General features: G+C 39.4%; 1 protein-coding gene across 1 annotated transcript in view; it reads left to right on the forward strand.

Annotated features, from left to right (window-relative positions):
- The window catches only part of DNAH11 (dynein axonemal heavy chain 11), a 320,226-nt gene that overhangs the window by 57,064 nt on the left and 238,223 nt on the right, over positions 1–24,939 (forward strand). The window contains 10 exon segments of the mRNA XM_027102655.1: positions 4,253–4,585; positions 5,428–5,682; positions 5,766–5,935; positions 6,156–6,378; positions 10,705–10,821; positions 10,944–11,030; positions 16,722–16,880; positions 18,009–18,092; positions 19,616–19,774; positions 22,669–22,791. Coding sequence (XP_026958456.1) covers positions 4,253–4,585; positions 5,428–5,682; positions 5,766–5,935; positions 6,156–6,378; positions 10,705–10,821; positions 10,944–11,030; positions 16,722–16,880; positions 18,009–18,092; positions 19,616–19,774; positions 22,669–22,791 — 1,710 coding nt within the window.

The raw sequence follows: 24,939 nt of genomic DNA on the forward strand, positions 1-24,939 counted from the left end.
TTTCTTCTGATACATTTTCTTGATAATAGGAAAGTGGGCTCCCTAAACAGTAACTTGGGGGTTTTAGACAAGTAAGATATATGAATGTTGATTATAATGCATTGAAAGTATTGCCAGTACATGAGTAGAAATAGTTACAAACAAGATTTTGCAGTGGTATTCTCGGAGAATAAAGTTGGAATTTTTCTACTAGTAAATGGACTTTTTCCCTTAAATCAAAAACTAAGAAGCTTGGAAGTCACTTAGACCTGTGGAGTGCTTCCAACTTGAGGGAACTCAACTTCAAAATAGAGATGAAATGATTGTTTGTTTCTGTAAGTTATCTTTTAAGTGACTTTTCCCCCTCTTATCAGCACATGAAATTGAGCTTGGTTCTTAGATTTCCAGCAAGGAATGTGGTTTAGGGGAAAGACATAGAAACACAGCAGAAGGTGTGTGAGTTCTGCCCTTTCATGCTGCATCCTTTGTGGCTGTAGGATCTCTGTGGATGGTCTGCAGTTAGTGTCTCAGATGAAGAGAGAAGGGCAGAACCGTGGAAGATTGGGTCTGGAAGGGACCCGAGCGATCGTGTAGTGACCCAAAGCCCCTTTCTTTTCCTTTTCCTCCCTTTACCCTAGATTGTTGAACATACAACAATTTCTTAAAAGTGGCACTGTAGTGATATAAGCTGGATCTCTTGGTATGAGAAAGTATGAACAGTGAGGCAATCGCAGGTATATTACTGTGATATGTTGGAAAGAGCCCTACTCTGGGGAGTCAAGAGGACTGGCTTCTAGTTCTAGCTCAGCTGCTTACTTCCTATGAATGTGACGCTGGGTGTGTTTTAGGTCTTTGTTTTATACCTTAAAGATGAAGAACCTGAACAAGATAGTCTTTGAGGATTTTTTTTCACCCTTCCAACCCCTAAACTAGCTCCTACAATGGAGCCAGGACTGCTGTGTACAGCTGCCTGGGATGTGTACTGCCCAGCTCCAGGGGTGTGGGTCACATACACTACACAGGTGTGAATGCTTCCACGTGGTTGGCAGGCAAGACAGCATCCCTGAAAAGAGCAGTTCTTAGATGTGTTTGAGGACAAAAAGCCCTCAAAGAACTTGTTCATCTCTGCCCTGCTTTATCAGCATCGAGACTCACCTCTGTTCTGATTCTTGCCTGTAGCTCACACCTTTGAATCCGGGATCATATATCCACAGTAGTGAATAATCACAGAAAGCAGAGAGCATAATCTACCTTATAATCAGCTCCCATTTTAGTGTCGTCTTTTCTGTGTGCTATAGTAGTTTCTGCCTTGGGCATCTGCCCTCTGGCCTGTGTAGACTGTGTAACCTTTGCCACTCAGAAGGTACTTCTGGAATCAACCTTGCTGCTTACCTGACCTTTTCAAATCGCTGTCCCTAGGCCTGCCACACTGTGCCTAACCTCTAGCAGTCCTTAACCATGTCCGTGTCTGGCCCTGTCATGCCCACTGGCCCATCCATTACTTTACCCACAATGCTAGGGAGATGCTGAGATCAAAGACGTTCATATTGTTGAAGCACAGAGGGAGCCTGGACTTCACCAGGCCAGTGTTTCCCAAGCCAAGTTACTGTTTTTCCACAAGTTGCTCATAGGTGGTTGGCACAAAATATCTTTGTGTTTGGAGACAATTGGTTAAACCAGGTTAAATGGACTTTAACATAATAGGTACACTGTGAGTCTCCAAGAATGGCCTAAAACACATAGCTCTTTGCTGACTTGGTGATCTTTAGATACCCAGAACAGCGTTCTCGGGAGGACCACTTTGGGAAACCTCATTTACAGGTGAGGCCAGGGCAGGCAAGGTCCAAGGCCACAGAGAGTCAGGGACAGGGCCAGAGCCAGAGCCCAGGCCCAATACATCTAGGATGCATTGGGAACTAGTGTATTTCTTGTGTGCATAATATTTGAAGATAGCAATCTTCTTAATGATTTCACCTTTAAAGAATGACTTTTTTTTTTTTTACATCTTTATTGGAGTATAATTGCTTTACAATGGTGTGTTAGTTTCTGCTTTATAACAAAGTGAATCAGTCATACATATATATATGTTCCCATATCTCTTCCCTCTTGCATCTCCCTCCCTCCCACCCTCCCTATCCCACCCCTCCAGGTGGTCACAAAGCACCAAGCTGATCTCCCTGTGCTATGCGGCTGCTTCCCACTAGCTGTCTACCTTACGTTTGGTAGTGTATATATGTCCATGCCACTCTCTCGCTTTGTCACAGCTTACCCTTCCCGCTCCCCATAGCCTCAAGTCCATTCTCTAGTAGGTCTCTGTCTTTATTCCTGTCTTACCCCTAGGTTCTTCATGACATTTTTTTTTCTTAAATTCCATATATATGTGTTAGCATACAGTATTTGTCTTTCTCTTTCTGACTTACTTCACTCTGTATGACAGACTCTAGGTCTATCCACCTCATTACAAATAGCTCAATTTCGTTTCTTTTTATGGCTGAGTAATATTCCATTGTATATATGTGCCACATCTTCTTTATCCATTCATCCGATGATGGACACTTAGGTTGTTTCCACCCCCTGGCTATTGTAAATAGAGCTGCAATGAACATTTTGGTACATGACTCTTTTTGAATTATGGTTTTCTCAGGGTATATGCCCAGTAGTGGGATTGCTGGGTCATATGGTAGTTCTATTTGTAGTTTTTTAAGGAACCTCCATACTGTTCTCCATAGTGGCTGTACCAATTCACATTCCCACCAGCAGTGCAGGAGTGTTGCCTTTTCTCCACACCCTCTCCAGCATTTATTGTTTGTAGATTTTTTGATGATGGCCATTCTGACTGGTGTGAGATGACATCTCATTGTAGTTTTGATTTGCATTTCTCTAATGATTAATGATGTTGAGCATTCTTTCATGTGTTTGTTGGCAATCTGTATATCTTCTTTGGAGAAATGTCTATTTAGGTCTTCTGCCCATTTTTGGATTGGGTTGTTTGTCTTTTTGTTATTGAGCTGCATGAGCTGCTTATAAATTTTGGAGATTAATCATTTGTCAGTTGCTTCATTTGCAAATATCTTCTCCCATTCTCAGGGTTGTCTTTTGGTCTTGTTTATGGTTTCCTTTGCTGTGCAAAAGCTTTTAAGTTTTATTAGGTCCCATTGGTTTATTTTTGTTTTTATTTCCATTTCTCTAGGAGGTGGGTCAAAAAGGATCTTGCTGTGATGTATGTCATAGAGTGTTCTGCTGCCTATGTTTTCCTCTAAGAGTTTGATAGTTTCTGGCCTTACGTTTAGGTCTTTAATCCATTTTGAGCTTATTTTTGTGTATGGTGTTAGGGAGTGATCTAATCTCATAGTTTTACATGTACCTGTCCAGTTTTCCCAGCACCACTTATTGAAGAGGCTGTCCTTTCTCCACTGTACATTCCTGCCTCCTTTATCAAAGATAAGGTGACCGTATGTGCGTGGGTTTATCTCTGGGCTTTCTATCCTGTTCCATTGATCTGTATCTCTGTTTTTGTGCCAGTACCATACTGTCTTGATTACTGTAGCTTTGTAGTATAGTCTGAAGTCAGGAAGCCTGATTCCTCCAGCTCCATTTTTCGTTCTCAAGATTGCTTTGGCTATTTGGGGTCTTTTGTGTTTCCATACAAATTGTGAAATTTTTTGTTCTAGTTCCGTGAAAAATGCCAGTGGTAGTTTGATAGGGATTGCATTGAATCTGTAGTTTGCTTTGGGTGGTAGAGTCATTTTCACAGTGTTGATTCTTCCAGTCCAAGAACATGGTATCTCTCTCCATCTATTTGTATCATCTTTAATTTCTTTCATCAGTGTCTTATAATTTTCTGCATACAGGTCTTTTGTCTCCTTAGGTAGGTTGATTCCTAGATATTTTATTCTTTTTGTTGCAGTGGTAAATGGGAGTGTTTTCTTGATTTCACTTTCAGCTTTTTCATCATTAGTGTATAGGAATGCCAGAGATTTCTGTGCATTAATTTTGTATCCTGCTGCTTTACCAAATTCATTGATTAGCTCTAGTAGTTTTCTGGTAGCATCTTTAAAGAATGACTTTTGAATGTATCTTATAAGTGAACTAAATGTTACAAAATCCTGCTTAGATCATTGCCGTCTAGGTTAAGATTCTGCAACTAAGCATTTGAATGTTTCTATGCTGTGCCCCCATATGCAGCCGCTTTAACAAGCCATTTAAATGGACAGCTTTTGTTTTTATACTCACTGTTGTCTATACTGGTCTATTAATACTTGTCTGTTTGTAGGAAAATAGGATGCTGTTTAGAGCCACTCCTTCTCTGGATGCTTGGAAGATTTATGTAGAATTCATTGATGACATCGTGGTGGAAGGCTTTTTTCAAGCAATAATGCATGACTTAGACTTCTTCCTGATGAACACAGAGAAACAACTGAAATCTGCACCGTTTTTTCAAGCACAGATGATCTTAATGCCCCCAGAGATTCTGTTTAAACCTTCTTTAGAAAGAGAGGCTGGGGATGGCTTCTATGATCTGGTGGAAGAAATGCTGTGCAGTAGTTTCCGAATGTCTGCCCAGATGAAGCGAGTAGCAGCACATCTGGAAATAGCAAATTACCAGGTATGTTCTTTGTAAATGGGTATTACATTTATTGTGAAGTATATACATATTAATAGATTAAGAGGTTATAAATACGTTTATTGGTAATATTACTGAATACTGAATTCAGAGAACAGAATCCAAAGAAATCAGCACTGAACAGGAAATATTACTCTAAAAAAATTCAATATATTTACATATATGTTAACCAATTTCGCACATCTCTTTAGAGTTACAAATAAATGCCAAGCTAATTCCAAAGCTTTTAATCTGAATATACTTGGATTTTGAGTTCTAGTGTTCTCCATTCTAATGTCCACTGTTTTTTGCTGTATTTACACCAAGTATGATTAATTTTGTTTGTATTTAACGTAAAAGCAAGATGCTGTGAGCGGAACCTGAGGCAGCCAGGAAAATCAGGAATTTTAGAACAGCTCTTTAAAATAGAATAAAGCCACATGAAAGAAAATGCCTCATTCCTAGATATATAAATGCAAAAGAGAAAATATTAAGAAGCAATATTTCCGATGAAAAGACAGAGAAGGATATAGAGGGTTGCAACTTCCCAGGATTCAAACAAAATGTGACTTACTCAACTACCCAGTCATTTGAATGCTGAATGCCCATACATATACATATATATTAATTACAATTATGATTAATTATAAAATTAGCTTTTATATTAATGATTCAAAATAAATTGGGGTAATGGGGAGCACAAGGAAAGGAGAAGTGGGAAAGGCAACACGGTTTTTGATTTTACCAACTATTCTTTTGAAGAATGGCCTTGGATAATGTTAGGTTGCACATAATTGATAGAGCAGGGTTGGCTTTCATAAGTGCTTGTTTCTCCCCTCATTTAGAATGATATGGACAACATGCTGGGCCTGGTGGAGGTCAGGCAGGAGATCATGAAGAGAGTGGCAGATGTCATCAACAAAGTCTTGGACTTCAGAAACACCCTGGACACATACGCTTACCTCTGGGTGGATGACCGGACCGAGTTTATGAAGCGCTTCCTCCTGTATGGCCATACTGTGTCATCTGAGGAGACAGGGCCTCACGCAGATGAAGACATTCCCGGACAACCACCAACACTCGAGCAATTCAAAGAACAGGCAAGGCAAACCCTCTGCATTTATGTAGTTACTAGCTTTTGACTGAGTTGTTATATAGTGACTATTTTTTTTTCTAATTGTAGATTAACATTTATGAGGCTTTGTATGTTCAGATGAGCAAGTTTGATGACTTCAGAGTGTTTGATGGTTGGTTCAAGGTGGACGTGAAGCCTTTCAAAGTGAGCTTGCTAAACATTATCAGGAAATGGAGCTGGATGTTTCAGGAGCATCTTTTGAGATTTGTCATTGACAGGTAGTCTTTGGTATTTGGAATGATAACTTTTAACACCTGACTCCTTCTTAAAATTGAGATATTAATTTTAAGAGCATTAAAACTGCCAGTTCTGTAAGAGAGATAGCAAGTAATGTTTAATTAGGTAAATAGTGAAAATTAGATTCAGTCAGAAGTCATACTTCTGAATGTTTTAATGAGCTTCGTTTGTGTTTGTGTGTGTGTATACATGTTTTTATAGTCTGAATGAGCTACAAGAGTTTATAAAGGAGACAGATGCTGGACTTCAGAGAGAATTAAGTGAAGGTGATCACGATGGTTTAGTTGACATTATGGGGCATCTTCTGGCTGTAAGAAGCCGCCAGAGAGCTACTGATGAACTCTTTGAACCACTAAAAGAAACCATCACACTCTTGGAAACGTATGGCCAGAAGATGCCTGAGCAGGTCTATGCTCAGCTAGAGGTCAGTGAAGTGCTAAAATAACCATGATTACCATAAACTGAGCATCTCCTGTTCTTCTCATGCACTCTCTTATGACACCCTCATAACACCCTATACTGTAGATATTAATGTTTTCATTTTACAGCTTAGGAATCTGAAGCTTAAAGGGACTTAGTAATTTTCTCAAGGTCACACAAGTAGTAAAGCCAGCCCACATGAATCTAGGGATGTTTCATGCCCACATCCTCGCTCTGCCTGGCTGTACTCCACTGCCTTCGTGTTAGAAGGTATTCAGGTCATAGAGAGCCTCTAAGTTACTTTTTTGGGTTCCACGTATATCATCGCTTTCACATGTGAAACAAATTCCAGCTCTCTTTCATTTAAATTGCCTGTCAGTTGAGAAGTGACCTAGTCTTTGGAAACATATCATGGACATGTTAAGAAAAAATAAGTAAACCCCAATTTGGCTGGAGAAATCACTTTCCTAAACAGGATTTCTGTGTCATCCTCCTCTTTCCGTGTTCTGGAATGACTTGGTGGCTGCTGTGTGCCAAACAGTGTACAAAGTCTTTGTAGTTATAACTGAAATCACGAATAAAAATCTCACAATTGAGGCTCTATTCCCATGCCCATATTGAGGTTCTGTAGGTAGTTTATGTCATCCACCAACTTCCAGGGTGAGCTTAGGTTTAACCTTGCAATGTGATCAGTGGACACATTAACTAAAGAGCTTTTATTGAATTCTATCTAGTTCAGTGATTAGAGCATGGAACTCAAACTTAGATTTGTTTTCTGCTAGTCCGTCTCATCTGCTTGCCTCAGAGCATGCTTCCTCTTTGGTAAAATATCCCTCAAGATCCCTCACTTTTTAAATTTGTCTATACTGTCTCCAGTTCCCCATTTTTAAAAAAATTGAGGTGAAATTCACAGTTCACATAACGTAAAAGTAACCATTTCAAAGTGTGTGGCATTTAGTACGTTCAGGAGGTTGTGTAATCACCGCCTGTCTCTAGTTTCAGAACATTTTCCTCACCCCCAAAGAGACTCCATACCCATTAGTTGTCATTCCCCACTCCTCCCCTACTACCTGCCACCAGTCTGGGGCTACTGCTGATCCTTTCCTGTCTTTACGGGTTTACTTACTGTAGATACTTCATATAAGTGGAATTATACAATATGTGACCTTTTGTATCTGGCTTCTCTCACCTGGCATGACGATTTTGAAGTTCATGAACGTTGTAGCATATATCGCTACTTCATTCCTTTTTATGGCTGAATAATGTTCCATTGTATGTGTGTGTGTTTGTGTGTGTGTATGTATGTATATGTGTATATACACACATATACAGTTTGTTTAGCCTTTCACCCATTGAGGAATATTGGGGCTCTTTTCATCTTCTGGCTATTGTGAATAATGCTGCTGTGGACATCGGTGCACACGTATTTGTTTGAGTACCTGTTTTCAGATCTTTTTGGAAAACACCTAGGAGTGGAATTGCCGGGTCATATGGGAATTCCAAGTTTAACTTTTTGAGGAACCACCAAAATGTTTTTCACAGCAGCTGCTCCATTTTATATTCCTCATTTTTTTTTTGAGGATGAAGTGCAACAATGTGTTTATAGATGCTCCCTTGACTACAAAGAATTACTATATATGAATTATTAGATTCTGTTTAAGTGTAAAACTGTCTTTAGAACTGAAAATCCAGTTAGACATGGAGTGAGAGATGATGTGGATAGATAGATACATAACAAGAGTGAGACGTGAAATAGTCAACAGTAGAACATACTATAAATGTCTGTTTTTAGGAAGATTGGGATATTCTTTGAGTCAGACCTTGAACCTTAAAATTTTATGTCATATAGAGAAACCAGTCATAACACAAATAATTGATGGGAGATTATGGCCATGGCCTCCAGAATTTGTATTATAGAAGTTTGGCTCCCACTTCACTAAAGCTAGATTCCAGTCATTTCTGTTGTCTGTTTTTAGGTCTTTAACAAATTTTCCTGATACATATGACACCTTATATACATTGTTCAACAGTAAGCTAATTAGGAGAGTGTAACGATGCAGACATGTTTGATCAGGTCACTTAGCTCTGACTGTCGTCTTAGTTGTTTATGAAAATGGAGGTGTATGTATTCAGTTTCAGTGCTGTGGTCAGGTGGAAGATTTAAAAAATCTTTTTGTGTTTCTTAGTTTATATGCTTTCTAATGGACTCTTTATGTTTCCAAGATGAATAAAAGCAAATGTGCTCTTCTGCCTTTTTTCTATAAAAATAAAAGTTTGGCTCACTAAGGTTTTTGCAGTATTGAAAATATTAGGCTTTTCAGTATTTCAGAAGTGAGCCACACTCTTGGCTCTGTGTGTGTCTCGATGTCGGTAATTCAGGCCGGTCAGGAGGAAAAATAAGATATACAGGCAGTTCAGGTTGCTCGTGGAGGATAACAACGTCCCAATTTTGTTTTAATTTAAGCAATTTGTCAGAGTTGCTGTTTCTCCTTCATAATCATTAGCAGTCATAACATTTCCCAAAACTTGCCTGTGCTTGGTTTGATGCTAAAAAAAGCCCCTAGGCATGACTGTGTCCTCACACCCTATCTATAGTGTGCTCTGAAGCTAGATTACACTTCTGATCTATAGATTTTATCAAGTCCCTTCCCTGTTAAGAAACCTTCATTGACCACCTCTAGCCTCAGAATCCTGTCCAGTTTCTGTAGAGCCCACACTCTCACCCCATCCTGCATTGGAAATCTTACCTCACAGGATGTTGAGGGGTCTCACCCTCATCTCTGCCTGCGGAAATCCAGTCATTGTTTTGCGCCTCTGATGCAGTGTTCGTTCATTGAGTGGATCAGTATCAGTTCAACTTTGGAGGTCATCTGATCTTTTGGTTTTCAATGAAAGTTTATTTTTATCCAGTGGAAGCTTCTTTGGAATCCCCAAATATAAAGCAGGTAACGGCAGGTCTAGTGTCATTGAAGAAGGTTAAGGTTAAGGAGCCTGAACCCACTGATGTGACCTCTTCATGTCTTCTCTCCCATGGCCCCGAAGGGACTCCCTGTGACATTTAGGTTCCATGGGGTCAATTGGAAATGCAAAGTGACACTCTGGACAGATGAGGATGCAGAGTTTTGATGAGAAGAAGGATGGAAGAGCAAGATGAAAAACAAGGAGCTTTAGAGCTCAAGTCTTTTAGTTCCTGGCCTGGTCGTGTATCGCCGTCGTGATACCACGTTGCCTCCCAAGCATTTTAATTCCATAACATATAGACCTCCTGATCGAAGTTAATACATTCTGTCATGTAGAATAGTTATTTTGTGTACCTCTCATTCACTCCGACAGATGATACAACAGTTTAAATCTCAAGAATGTGTTTTATCTTTGTAGCCCTCCTCCACCACTCAGATACGATTTATACTTAGCACAGCGCACTCTTCATAATTGGCAGTTACGAACTCATTCATCAGATATTTATCAGGGTTACAAAATAGTCTTTAGAACTGATTTTTGTGCTTCAGCGACACAAGTAGAGTCCTATCACCATGGGTAGTTTTGTGTGACAAAACAATTTCAGTGTCCTGAGAGATGACACAGAGAAACAATGCTTTCATAGTCTGGACACAAGGAATGCTTTTCAACAGCAGTTAAGCACAAGGGCTCTTCAAAGAAAGTAAGTTGCTCTTGTCCTAGTTGCATTGTAGTCAGGGACAGCAGAGTTGAGTTGCTACCTGAACAATTCATGGCTGCTTTTGTCCTCCATCAAGTAGGAATTAACCTTCCCTTTCCTCATCTTACTTCAAAACTCCTAGTCATTTAAAATTAACCCAAATGTTCAAACTCTCCATCCAGACCAAGTAAAAACACAGCTTTGGGAGCCAGAGGAAAACGAAAGATAAGATTGAGTCACATTTTCATCTCTGCCCACCATGTTCAGAGCGTCCTTTTTTCGCTTGCTAAATTGCTAAACATGGCTCCACGTCTAGTTGTTAGATCAGCAAAGTCATTTTCAGAGCACTTTAATGTTATTCCCTCAATAGTAAAACAATTTGGAAATTTCTGTTTATTTTGAAAAGGTTTTCATTTATGCTGAGGTAGATCTTATACCAGAGGACAGCTTTGGTTTACGCTTGGAAGATGTGACTCCAAAGGTGCCAGTGGGATTCAGCCTGGCTCTAGGCCTTTTAGTCCCTTTAATCTTTTTGGGAATAAACTCTTTCTCTTAGACAAGAATGAAAGGATGTCATGAGTTAGTGGAAAGAGATTAGAAAAATTTAATCCTGTGGAGTACATTTGTTTTAGGTATTGAAGTAACTTCCTATTTGCACCTTTGTGTTTGTAGGAATTACCTGAAAGATGGAAAACTACCAAAAAGATTGCAGCAACTGTCAGACATGAAATCTCACCTCTCCAAAATGCAGAAGTCACTCTTATAAGGAAAAAATGTATTTTGTTTGATGTAAGCTAGCTAACAAGCTTTGTGGTTTTCTGTTTTTTTGGGTTTTTTTTTAAAGAAGGGTTTTATAAGGCTAATTGAAGCTATTTGAGATTCACTTTCAGTTTTTTTTCTTCCTTGATCAGGAGAAGCAGGCAGAGTTCAGAGAGCGATTCAGACTCTATGCTCCTCTTCGTTTTAATGCAGAAAATCCATATGGAGTACTTGATAAGGTAATTCTGATCTCAATTATCTTGTGTGTTATAATAGCTATTTCAAAAAATAAATTTGGACACTGAGATACTGCTATATTTTGCCTTAGTTGTGCAATTAGTTATGGGTTGAGAATGAACTATTTAAAACCCAGTTACAAACAATTTTCCCCAAGTAAAATATATTGTGATTTAAATGTCTCTCCAGAAATTATATTGTGATTTAAATCATGTCATCATCAAAGTACACATACTAGTGAAACTAACAAATACTGTTATTCTTTATTTTACTTTTTTTTTTAATTGGAGTAAAATTGGTTTACAGTGTTGTGTTAGTTTCTGCTGTTAGTTTTTTATCTAAGTAACAATGAAGTGAATCATTGTATATATTGAATATATGTATATATATATATGTGTATATATATATATATGTATATATATGTATATTGAATATATGTATACATATATGTATACATATATGTATAACATATATATATTGAATATATGTATAACATATATCCCCTCCCTCTTGGACCTCCCTCCCACCCTCCCCCCGTCCCACCGATCTAGGTCATCACAGAGCACTGAGCTGAGCTCCCTGTGCTGTACAGCAGGTTCCCACTAGCTATCTATTTTACACATGGTAGTGTATTTATGTCAAACCTAATCTCCCAGTTCATCCCACCCTCCCCTTCCCTGCCGTGTCCACATGTCCCTTCTCTACATCTGTGTCTCTATTCCTACCCTACAAATAGGTTCATCTGTACGATTTTTCTAGATTCCACATATATGCATTGATATACAATATTTGTTTTTCTCTTGACATATAAACACTTTATACGTCAAGAACTTTATTAAACATATTATTTACATTATTTCTTTCAGTTCTTGCAATATCTCTCTGATACAGCTTCTATTCGCCTTTTTTTAGATAAACAATCATGTATAATTGAGTAACTTGTTGGAGATAACAGTTAGTGACAGAATCAGTATTAAAAGTCTAGCTGTTTACTTTCTTTTTTAGTGAGGAATACTAACCATTATACTATTTCCCATGTGATACTTTGTTAGTAACTCTTACTCATAGTAAGGAAAGCCCGTAACTTTTTCGTTTTTTTTCTCTGATTTATGTTTACTGCCTCATCCTATACTTTCTCCTTAGGCCTGATTCCATGTCCTCTCCCTGACCCCCGACTACACATTGTATTTGCCCCCACGCCCACTCCCCAAGTATGTGTTATGTGGTTTTCTGGAGGTGGCTAGTGTTTCAGGGAGTTTCAAATGAATGCCCATAACTTATTCTTAATTCTGGATACAAATATTATTGAGTCATTTAATCCTAGATTATAATGAACTACTTTATTATAATTGACTATAAGAATGACCGTAATAGGCAAATAATCCGAAAATGGTGAATAATTCATGAGGATTGAAAAAATGCTTTAAACTTTTATTAGAAGAATAATATCTTTGTTTCTCTAAGAATTCTTAACCTAGCAGCCAAAATGAGAAAGTGACTTTGAAGTTTGCATTGGGGGCTGGGAATTTTTCTGAGTTCATATAGGCTGCCATCCTGATTTGACTTCACGCTGGAGATAGCCTTTCCTCCTTAGACTGCTGTAAAACTTGGAACTGACAGTTTTTACTTCTCTTTCCAAATTTTGGATTGAATTTAGTTTTAACTGCTTTCAGCCATTCAATAGCATGAGGTCTTCTCTTTCACTTGGCTAAAGAAAAGTGGTTAATATATTCACTGAAAAGGGAGTTGGTTAGAGTATGCGAATAGAGTTGGTTTTTTTAAAAAGATTATATCTAAACTGCAGGTGGTCTGAACAGATTGTGGATATGGAGACATTTTTACTTGACTAACCAATGTGCTGTGTGTAAACATTTACTGCAGTTATCGTTTATTGACTCCTACCATTTGCATGCTATACTACAACACCATATAGTTACATATTTAAAAGGCAGATATTTATCATACCTACAAAATGTGTTGAGGATGTTTTGAATATAGTAGGACCCGGTTACCTTTATCTTGAAGTCATTCTCTTGTGTGTTTGTTCAGCAAGCATATCTAGTGTTTATCTAACTAGATTCAACCAAAGTCATGTATATGTTTGTTCTGGGCTGGTATGGTAGGTCCTAGCACTCAAGGCACCTCACTCCAAAAGATGGAAACCATTGACCCTCCAGGAACAGGGGAGTGGTGTAAATCTCTCCTTTTATAACTGATACCTTGGTAAATTTATATTATGTGCTATTGTTTCTTCATAGCCAAAGATACAGTGAACAGTTGAATTAAAATAACTGGATCTATATTTCTAGGAATAATTGAATTAGTATAACTAATAGGAAAAATAATTTAAAATAAATAAAAGGGCTGTTGGCTCTGGGAAGCATGGTTGACTAGACATTTTGAAAATCCATCTTGTAAAACAGATGCTGAAACATGTTCACAAATATGTAACTTTAAATCTATTGCTGATCTCCCAAGAAAGCAAGAGGCAGGGAAATAGAGTAGCTGAAACCAGGATGGAAAGCAGCGGGAAACACAAAAGCCTGTGCTGCTGTAGGGGCAAATCAAAGTACCAGAACTCTAGAACTTTGTGATTAACCCTTTCAGGGCAAACTAGGAGATGCTTTTAAGAGGTTACACCCTTAGTGAATGGGTGGGCTGGGAAAAATCTGCAGCCTGCACAGGGAGCCTATGAGATGACCCATCAGACCTTGCTCTGAATAGGGTGAAAAAAATAGAAAAGGATCCTCTGGGAATTGGTAAACATAGGTCTGTTCTCCCAAGGGTTATGGTGTAATTTTATACTACCCCTATGGTTAAGGAATTTCCAGGCCAGGAAACTGATATGGTTACAAGCAGCTCTTCTTAGCACCTAGTAGAAGCAAATCCAAATCTTCTCTGGGTAGAAGAGAATAAGGTGCTCTTATTCTAATCTCCTCAGGGGTCCAACAGATTAAATTCAGTTAAATTTGAGTTTACAATAAAACAAACACACCATCATGCATAAGGGCCAACAGAGCAAACCACAGATACAGACCCATATGAAATGTCAGATATTAGAAGACATTTATTGGGACTTCCCTGGTGGTCCAGTGGTTAGGACGCCGTGCTTCCACTGCACAGGGCATGGGTTTGATCCCTGGTCAGGGAACTAAGATCCTTCATGTGGCACAGCCAAAAAAAAAAGAAGAAAAAGAAGAAGACATGTATTCAGGAAATAAAAGTTAACATTGAAAAAAATGAGCAAGTTCTCAGTTTTGAGACTATCAAAAATGATCAACTGAGTTTGAAAAAGGGTCAGAAACTTATGGAAATGAAAAATAAAAGATACAACTCAGCAGGGGTTAAAGAACTAATTGAAAAAAGGATTAGTGAAATGCAAATGACATTGGAAGAACTCACTTAGAAGGCAGCACATAGGTGAAAGGAGATGCAAAATACAAAAGAGATTAAGAGACACAGAGTAAGAAGTTAGAATGATGTCTAACTGTTTTACTCAGACTTCCTGGAAGAGAGAATACACAGAATATTAGACAAGCAATAGAGGTGTGGTAGCTGAGATTTTTCTAGAACTGGTCAAAGCATGAATCAATAGATTGAGGAAATTCACTGACCGCCAACCAGGATAAATACAAAGTCAACATCTAGACACATCACAGTGAACTACAGAATACCAAAGGCAAAGAGAAGACCTTTAAAGCAACCAGATAGAAAAGAAAGATTACCTGTTAGAAATGATGCCTGGGCTAAGAGCATATTTGTCATCAGCAACAATGGAAGCCAAAAGGTAGTGGATGATTTTTTCCCAATTCTCCTGTGTAAAATTATATTTCATTAACAAGAGTATATTTTCAGATAAACAAAAATAGTGCATTAACCACCAATAAATCATCACTGAAATAAGTTCCAGTGTGTATATTATAAGAAAAGAGAGGACAAACAAAGCCAAATTTGATTCTCAATATAATTAGAAAAGGCTAGTTATACTGACAAATCTCTGTTGGAAAATCAACGATCTTAGGAATAAATAGGGAATGATAGTACAGAAAGAGCAGAAATTCAAAAGATCATAGAATACAATCAATAAGAAATTTAAAATTTAAGCAAAATGGATATATTTCTGGAAAAATATAATTCACTAAAACTATCTCAAGAAGTAACACAGGGACTTCCCTGGTGGCTCAGTGGTTAAGAATCTGCCTGCCAATGAAGGGGACACGGGTTCGAGCCCTGGTCCGGGAAGATCTCACATGCCACACAGTGACTAACCCCATGCGCCACAAGTACGGAGCCTGCACTCTAGAGCCCGCAAGCCACAGCTACTGAGCCTGCACGCCTAGAGCTGGTGCTCCACAACAAGAGAAGCCACCACAATGAGAAGCCCGCGCACCTCGATGAAAAGTAGCCCCTGCTCGCCGCAACTAGAGAAAGCCTGCGCACAGCAACAAAGACCCAATGCAGCCAAAAATAAACTAATTAATTAAAAAAAAAAGACCACAGCTGAATAGTCCTATAACTATGAAAAATTAACCAGTAGGAAAATGAAAAGATAAACCATTAATTTAAAACAGAAAGAACAGCAGGCCATGATAGCATTACAGGTTAATTCCAAGAAGCTTTCAAGAAACAGATATCATTCATATGATTCCAGAGACCGGAAGAAGAATGAACACTCAAAAATTACTCTATGAAGCATGTCTTATTTTTGTGAAAGGACAGTATGAGAAAGGAAAAATGATAAGCCATTCTTTTTTTCTTTTTATAAATTTATTTATTTATTTTTGGTTGCACTGGGTCTTCATTGCTGCACGCAGGCTTTGTCTCTAGTTGCTGCGAGCGGGGGCTGCTCTTTTTTGCTGTGCACTGGCTTCTCATTTCAGTGGCTTCTCTTGTTGCGGAGCACGGGCTCCAGGCACGTGGGCTCAGTAGTTGTGGCTCGCGGGCTCTAGAGAGCAGGCTCAGTAGTTGTGGCGCATGGGCTTAGTCGCTCCGCGGCATGTGGGATCTTCCCACACCAGCGATCGAACCCATGTTCCCTGCATTGGAAGGTGGATTCTCAACCACTGCACCACCAGGGAAGTCCTGATAAGCCACTCTTTTTGGTACACATAGATGCAAACTAACTAAGCAAAAAGTAATCAAATAATCCAATTTATAAATAGTTTGGGTTCATTCCAGGGAAATGTTTTAACATTAGGAAATGAATATAATTTGTCATATTAACAGATTAAGAGAAAAGTCTGTGTATTGATAATCTCTAGGGTATGTTTTAAATCTGAAAGTCCTTTTTTTAAAGAAGTGATTTATTCTTAGTGGAAGTTTCTAGAACCTTGTCTTTTGCTCCCCAGCAAAGTCGTCCCCAGCTGTATGATGAAAATCAAGAGGAAAATTTGTATTCATAGCAATTTGATACCAGAGCAGATTTTGCTGAAATAATGTATAGGGAGGGTATTGATAACATTACTGTGTTTCCTGATAGTCTACTCTAACTTCTTTGAGTAGTTGTGAGTTTGCTCCTCTAAAGCCCCCATTTTACCAATAATTACACTTCAGATTTCTTTCTATTTTCTTTTAAAAATCGAAGTTGTACAAGTTGACATAACCAGAGCTACACAACGCTGTGGCTCTTCTTCTCTGGCAGTTCATTGGATATTAAGTGTGTTTGTGTGCGTGTGTATGTGTTTTCTCCTTAGGCAAATCAAGAGCTTGAGGCGTTAGAAGAAGAACTGTTGCAGATGCAAGAATCTACTCATCTTTTTGAAGTGACTCTTCCAGAGTACAAACAAATGAAGCAGTGTCGCAGAGAGATAACATTGCTCAAGGGGCTCTGGGATGTCATTATTTATGTTAAGGTAAGACACTGCTTTTTGAAACCATGCTTTTTTTCTTTTAGTATTTCTTTTGTATAAGTATGCGATTTTTAGTGTCTCTGTCATTCTATTTGTGTTTTATAATGTCTTAAAATACGTGGGTATTAGACTTTTTCCCCAGAATTAGAGTTCAGATATCTCTGAATTATCAGTGCTTTTTGTTTGCCATTCTGAATGAAACTTGGTATTATGAGTTGACTGCTTCAAATCCTTCTTGAGAGTTATGTAGGATATAAACAAAAATTAATATGTACCACACACATATGGTCACTTGTGCATACAAACCGATGTGTACACCCATGGTTATACTTCCGTACGTGTGCATATATAAACAGACCTAACTAAAAATAAAGTTACTTTGTCTGTGTTAATTAAGTTGCAAACTTAAGTGCAAAAATAAGTTCTAGAGGCTTCCCTGGTGGTGCAGTGGTTGAGAGTCCACCTGTTGATGCAGGGGACAGGGGTTCGTGGCCCGGTCCGGGAAGATCCCACATGCCGCGGAGTGGCTGGGCCCGTGAGCCATGGCCGCTGGGCCTGTGCGTCCAGAGCCTGTGCTCCACAACGGGATCAACAGTGAGAGGCCCGCGTACCGCAAAAAAAAATAATAATAAGTTCTAGGAACTAGGCGTATTGCAATATGTGTTATACATTATTTTCTTTGAAGTTAGTTGAAAGCCAGTAAAGAAATATATTAACAAGGCATAGAATATGGTCAAGAAACTCATGAGAGTTTTGTCTATAGTGGATGAAGATTTTCTTATGAAAGCTTATCTTATATGTAGAATTATAAAAATATGGTATTTAATGGTAACATTATTTATCAATTCATTCAGAGTATTCAGGATTAAATGATAATGATGGTATGTGTATGGAATTTGTCATTGCTTCTAGAAATTATCATATCACAATGTTTTAGCCTTAGGTTTGACGTGTTCTGACAACTTTTTTGTTTTTGTGGTGGGGAAGTTTTGACAGGTGCAGTTAATGCTTAAATAATTGACTTTCCCCTGGATGATGGAGTCGCTGTGTATCATCAGTTTAGATATTTTGCTGCGGAGACTTGCTTTCACCAAATGTTGTTGACACTTTTATCTGCTTGTGCGTTTTCAGAGAAGCATTGATAATTGGACTAAAACCCAGTGGAGACAGATTAATGTGGAACAGATGGATGTGGAACTCAGAAGGTTTGCCAAGGCAAGTTCCATAACTGTCTGTGACGACGATTTATCTTCCTCAGCACCACCTTCTTCCATCTTCCCTAACCCAGCGTCTGCTGTGCTGGACCGCATGTCCTTATTTACTTCAAACAGGATGATTTGAAACAGGATTTTGTTTTTCAGTCTCAGCCAGTTGCCCTTGTAATCAAGCCTACCTTTCTGTGAATGAGTGGATAAGAGCATATTAGGGCTAATGAATTGATGAGCAGTGGCTATCATCATGCGCTCCCTATGGCTGTCTAGAACGGAGGCTGGGAGGTGAAGCGCAGGGCTGATGGAGGGGTTAGGCTTACAAAAGCTGTCGAATTCTTTCTCTAGCAGCTGTAAGCATGCTGTATCTTCAAAGGTACCTTTCGGTTGTGGCCTTTGGGGCAACTAGTTGGGGTAACTTGTGGATGTGTATGGAATACTGTGACCTTTGTTCTTATTACTGCCCACTCCAACATCGCAAGGGGGCTCAATGTAACAGAACTGAGCTTTTTTGAATTTCGTGCTTTGATAGCTAGTCCCCACGGCCCTGTGCCCTCTGAAGAGAGTAAAGCCTCTTTGGATAAAGCCAAATGCATGTTTGGATAAAGCCAAATGCGTAGCCACGAAAGGCAGTTCAGAAGTAACGAGGCCTTTTGCTTTCTTCTTGCCCCAGAACATCCTCACCCCAACTCAGTCCTGTGCTCCGCTCCAGCCAACTCTTCCCATTTTTTTCTTCCCTTTTTATCCTGGTCCCAAGAACCCGAACTAGAACAGCCCATCATTCTTTTGCATGCCCTGGGGTCACTGTGCCTCTTTTCTGTACTCACTCCCTGTCCGTCTCCTTGCCCAGTGGACTGTCTCACTTCAGAGTGACAGTTTGACCCCCACTCTCAGCTGAAGATATTTTGCCTTTTTCTTTCTTTTTTTTTTTTTTTTAAAGAAGTAGCACTGTCCTTTTGTGCTGTGCTGGGATTGTTGTTTTATTAGGGGTTTTCTCATTCACAATTGTTAATGTTGTTCCGTGAGCCAAGAAGACAGCCAAGTCAAAGGCCCTATTTGACACGTCTTAAAATCATGACTATTTAGTTCCAAGGAACAAACACTCAAAGGTAACCAGCATTTCAGGGCTACCATTTAAACAAGCCAGGTCTTCCGAGGAAGGTGTTAGTAATCCAGGTAACAATCTCAGTTTCCTGCTTATTTATGTTTCTAGAGGAAGCACTCTTCATTGCACATGTCCCGTAAACTCTATTAATTCTCTACATTTAATGACCCTTGGGTTTCCTCATGGGACATCAAGTTAGAGCCTGTGAATAAGAAACCAATGTATCCAAGTGGCTTGTACACAGTGGACTCGTAATACATGAGTGAGTGGATCCTTTTCTGTTTCTCTAGTTTTAGTCTTTAACCTGGGGACTTAAATGTTTTTACTTTCTTCCTATCCAGGGAAATGTAAATTCTTTCAAAGGAGGAAAATGATAAAACATATTATTATTTTGGGGGACCTAGTTTTTTGTCACTTTTCTCTAGGAAATTTGGTCTCTCGATAAGGAAGTCCACGTGTGGGACGCTTACTCAGGCCTGGAAGGCACAGTGAAGGACACGATGACCTCCCTGAGGGCCATTGCGGAGTTACAGAGCCCTGCCCTCAGAGACAGGCATTGGCACCAGCTGATGAAGGCCACTGGGGTCAGTTTCCTGAGTCTCACTAATTGAATATTTTTGTGACTGAAGTGTGATTCCTCGGTTTACATCATTCAACTGGGATGAAGTGGGATTTGGGAAAAGGTTTCTGGTCAGGTGCAAGAGGTCCAGCTCTTTCAGATGTGACCAAGGGATAGACCTGCAGATATTCTAGTTTTAGCCCCTCCTATGGACTAAATGTGTTTCCCCCTCCAACGCCCCCAATTCATATGTTGAAGGCTGAGTTCCTAATGTGGTGGTGTTTGGAGATGGGACCTTTGGGAGATAGTTTGGTCATGAGGGTAGAATTCTCATGTATGGGGTCAGTGCCCTTGTAAGGGGATGAAGACCCCAGAGCTTTCTACTGTCTACCATATGAAAATAAAACAGGAAGACAGACATCTGTTAACCAAGAACAGAGCCTTCACCGACAACCCAACCAGGCTGGCACCCTGATCTTGGACTTCCAGCCTCTAGAACTGTGAGAAATAAATGTTTGTTGTTTAAGCCTCCCAGTCTATGGTGTCCTGTTAGAGCAGACAGAAGTGACTAAGACACCCCCTGCCCCCGCCAACCTTTTATCTCTTACTGGCCTATATGACCTGAAATAAGACGCTTAACTATTCTGTTTTGAGTTTTTTATTTATAAAGTGAGAGTGATGCTATCTACTCTCATAATCAGAGGGATCTTGTAAGGATCAAGTAAGATAATGTGAAGGCATTTTATAGAGCATGGCATGGCTGCAAAGAATCTTATATTTTGTGGAGAGGATCAGAGAGTATTAGAAGTGAATTTGGCGGGAGAGAGAATTCAGAAATAGTGATTTTTTCTCACCACAATTCATTTAATAATGACATCCCTCTTTGATGGTATTTTGATGTTTTTTTTTTCTAATTTTTTTTAGAGATGCATTTTTTTTTTCTGATGTAGACCATTTTTAAAGTCTTTATTGAATTTGTTAAAGTATTGCTTCTGTTTTATGTTTTGATTTTTTGGCTGCAAGGCATGTGGGATCTTAGCTCCCCGACCAGGCATCGAACCTGCACCCCTGCATTGGAAGGTGAAGTCTTAACCACTGGACCACCAGAGAAATCCCAAATGGTTTTTTATTTTATTGCAAAATATAGAATTATTCCTCATGTGTCTGTACCATTTGAGGTTATATTTTCTTGCCTCTCTACATCTATTTAGGAGCAAATATACCAAACTTACACTTTATTTTTCAGGGAAGGTGACCTTCATGAGTTTAAAATGCATAAAATGCAGCCTGATGTGCGTGTTTTCTGCTAGGCACACATCATGAAGAAGGGCTCTCATGATTTGAAGACAAAGTTTGCAGGGTGGGGAAACTGAGGAAAGGGGCAGCCTGGTGAAGTGGGGGTGGCCTAAGCTTTATTGGTCCAACTCTAACACCTAGTATCTCTTAGATCTTGGGCCAGTTACTTGCTCTCTGTACCTCAGTTGCCCCTTCTATGAAATACAAGTAATGCTATAATGCTGCCATGCAGACTTGGTGAGATGAGATTATATATAGACCCTAGCACATAGCAAATCCTCAATAAATGGTCCCTGAAGTTTTTATTACAATACTTTCCATAGAGTCTTATCGGCATTGCATATTTAGGCTTTATAGTTGATTAATTTATTCTTTCAGAAAATCTTTATTGAGTCTCCCAACATGGAAGGTATACTGTGTGTCCCACTTCCCGCCCCCTTCTCACATTAGCCCCAGTGAGCTTTCTTCTCACCACAGTGTCTTGCCTGTGTCCTGCCCTTCTGCAAGCTAGGAAAAGGTAGTTCTCTGGCAATTTAGAAAAAGGCATCTTCCTCCAGGTTTATCTGGGGCATCAGAGCAGTGACTAGATCCAACCTCCAGTTGTCACCTGGGCAGGGGGTCCATATTCACTGCACAAACTATGCAGCTAATCAGGGGGGCCTTGTTATGCATCCCTGCTCATTCCTTCTCTAAGACAGACCTGACTCCCATCAGCTCTGGAGTGAGGTCAAAAGTGATGCAGAGATAGTGTGACCAACTCATGTGGTTTGCTCAGGACTTCCCAGGTTTTAGCCCAGGAAACCCCCCAGTCCTGGGCAAACAGGGAGGTTTAGTCATCCTGTGCAGAGCCGTGCATGGTGACGAGCAACATGACTGATTGAGGAGAGCCAGAGAGGACTGCACCTTCCGAGAAGCAGGGACTGGATATTCTTAGCAGGGGCAGGAAAGGAAATGGCTTCCTTGCAACTGTGTGGTGGGATCAGCTGTTCATTTGTGAGGGACATGGGTGAGTCTGGGCACTTAGGAAGAGCTGAGAGCTTCTTAACAAATATGGAGGTGGGGAAAGTGAGGAGTCAATAAGATGATGAGGAAATGTGAGTGACTTTTTCACATGGTAAATATCAATAATGACAGTATAAGAATAATTATTTTTTGACAAGGAACTAAGACTAAGTCAATGATGAAACTAGGTTAAAGCACGGAAGCAACTGGGAATTATGTTCAGTGAATAGAGTACCTAAGGAAGAGAAGACAAATGAGCTATTACCTGATTCCTGGGATTTCAACCAAATTATAATAAATGAACAATGTGATTCTCTTTAAAAATGGGTTTTGTGGGCAAAGGAGGTAAGAAATGACCTGACAAGGGAGGGTTATGAAACTAAAGAAAGTACTGTAGTATGAACGTGGCCTAAACCTCAGCCCTCGCTTCGATGGGTGATGCCTTAGTAACTGTGAGTAAAAAAGCAACGTCTTTGGTTGTCTGCACATTTCAGAACTCGAAATGTACTCAGCAGCTGACTTGAGTATATTTAGCTGTGTTTCATTCCTCTGGCCATTAGGTAGAAGGAACCATTAATATATGTGGAATATAAATTCTGCCTTTTTTTTGTTCCTAATCAGGTCAAGTTTTCTATAAATGAAGCCACAACTTTGGCAGATTTGTTAGCCTTGCGGTTACACCAAATGGAAGAGGATGTCCGAAGCATCGTGGACAAAGCAGTGAAAGAGCTGGGGACTGAGAAGGTGTTGTCCTTGGGCTGTTTCTTTTTACCCTGAGCTAATTCTGTGCACTGGCACGTAAGCAGACTCAGGGAGAAGTCCTCCTGCCATAGTTGTGTGGAGACATGTTTCCCTGGGCAGGAAACAGCTTCCTTCTAGGCCACAGTAAATTTGTAAAACGAGAGAGTTGACCCAGTTGATGATGACGATTATAGCAGAAAACATTTATATATCGTTTACTTGGTAGCAAACACTGCTCTCAGTGCTTTATATTCATTTAATTCTCTGAAGATTATCTCTATTGTACAGATGAGGAAACTGAGGTATAGAGAAGTAATTAACTTACCCAGGTTCAACAAGGGACCTGGGATTCACATTCTGGCACTCAGAGCACTATCCAAAAAGTAAATAATATCTATCAGACCTTTTTTTTTTTTTTTTACATCTTTATTGGAGTATAATTGCTTTACAATGGTGCGTTACTTTCTGCTTTAAAACAAAGTGAATCAGTTATACATATACATATGTTCCCATATCTCTTCCCTCTTGCATCTCCCTCCCTCTCACCCTCCCTATCCCACCCATCTAGGTGGTCACAAAGCACCCAGCTGATCTCCCTGTGCTATGCGGCTGCTTCCCACTAGCTAGCTGTTTTACGTTTGGTAGTATATATGTGTCCATGACACTCTCTCACTTTGTCACAGCTTACCCTTCCCCCTCCCCATATCCTCAAGTCCATTCTCTAGTAGGTCTCTGTCTTTATTCCTGTCTTACCCCTAGGTTCTTCATGACATTTTTTTTTTCTTACATTCCATATATATGTGTTAGCATACAGTATTTGTCTTTCTCCTTCTGACTTACTTCACTCTGTATGACAGACTCTAGGTCCATCCACCTCACTACAAATAACTCAATTTCATTTCTTTTTATGGCTGAGTAGTATTCCATTGTATATATGTGCTACATCTTCTTTATCCATCCATCTGTTGATGGACACTTAGGTTGTTTCCATCTCCTGGCTATTGTAAATAGTGCTGCAATGAACATTGTGGTACATGTCTCTTTCTAAATTATGATTTTCTCAGGGTATATGTACAGCAGTAGGATTGCTGGGTCGTATGGTAGTTCTATTTTTAGTTTTTGAAGGAACCTCCATACTGTTCTCCATAGTGGCTGTGTAAGTTTACATTCCCACCAACGGTGCAGGAGGGTTCCCTTTTCTCCACACCCTCTCCAGCATTTATTGTTTGTAGATTTTTGATGATGGCCATTCTGACTAGTGTGAGGTTATACCTCATTGTGGTTTTGATTTGCACTTCTCTAATGATTAATGATGTTGAGCATCCTTTCATGTGTTTGTTGGCAATCTGTATATCTTCTTCGGAGAAATGTCTGTTTAGGTCTTCCACCCATTTTTGGATTAGGTTGTTTGCTTTTTTGATATTGAGCTGCATGAGCTGCTTGTATATTTAGGAGATTAATCCTCTGTCAGTTGCTTCATTTGTAAATATTTTCTTCCATTCTGAGGGTTGTCTTTTCATCTTGTTTATAGTTTCCTTTGCTATGCAAAAGCTTTTAGTTTCATTAGGTCCCATTGGTTTATTTTTGTTTTTATTTCCATTTCTCTAGGAGGTGGGTCCAAAAGGATCTTGCTGTGATTTATGTCATAGAGTGTTCTGCCTATGTTTTCCTCTAAGAGTTTGATAGTGTCTGGCCTTACATTTAGGTCTTTAATCCATTTTGAGCTTATTTTTGTATATGGTGTTAGGGAGTGTTCTAATCTCATACCTTTACATGTACCTGTCCAGTTTGCCCAGCACCACTTATTGAAGAGGCTGTCCTTTCTCCACTGTACATTCCTGCCTCCTTTATCAAAGATAAGGTGACCATATGTGCGTGGGTTTATCTCTGGGCTTTCTATCCTGTTCCATTGATCTATATCTCTGTTTTTGTTCCAGTACCATACTGTCTTGATTACTGTAGCTTTATAGTATAGTCTGAAGTCAGTGAGCCTGATTTCTCCAGCTCCATTTTTCGTTCTCAAGATTGCTTTGGCTATTCGGGGTCTTTAGTGTTTCCATACGAATTGTGAAATTTTTTGTTCTAGTTCTGTGAAAAATGCCAGTGGTAGTTTGATAGGGATTGCATTGAATCTGTAGATTGCTTTGGGTA

The sequence above is a fragment of the Aethalodelphis obliquidens genome, unplaced genomic scaffold, assembly GCF_003676395.1.
Source record: "Aethalodelphis obliquidens isolate GAN/ISIS:26980383/991018 unplaced genomic scaffold, ASM367639v1 scaffold5, whole genome shotgun sequence".
NCBI lineage: Eukaryota > Metazoa > Chordata > Mammalia > Artiodactyla > Delphinidae > Aethalodelphis > Aethalodelphis obliquidens.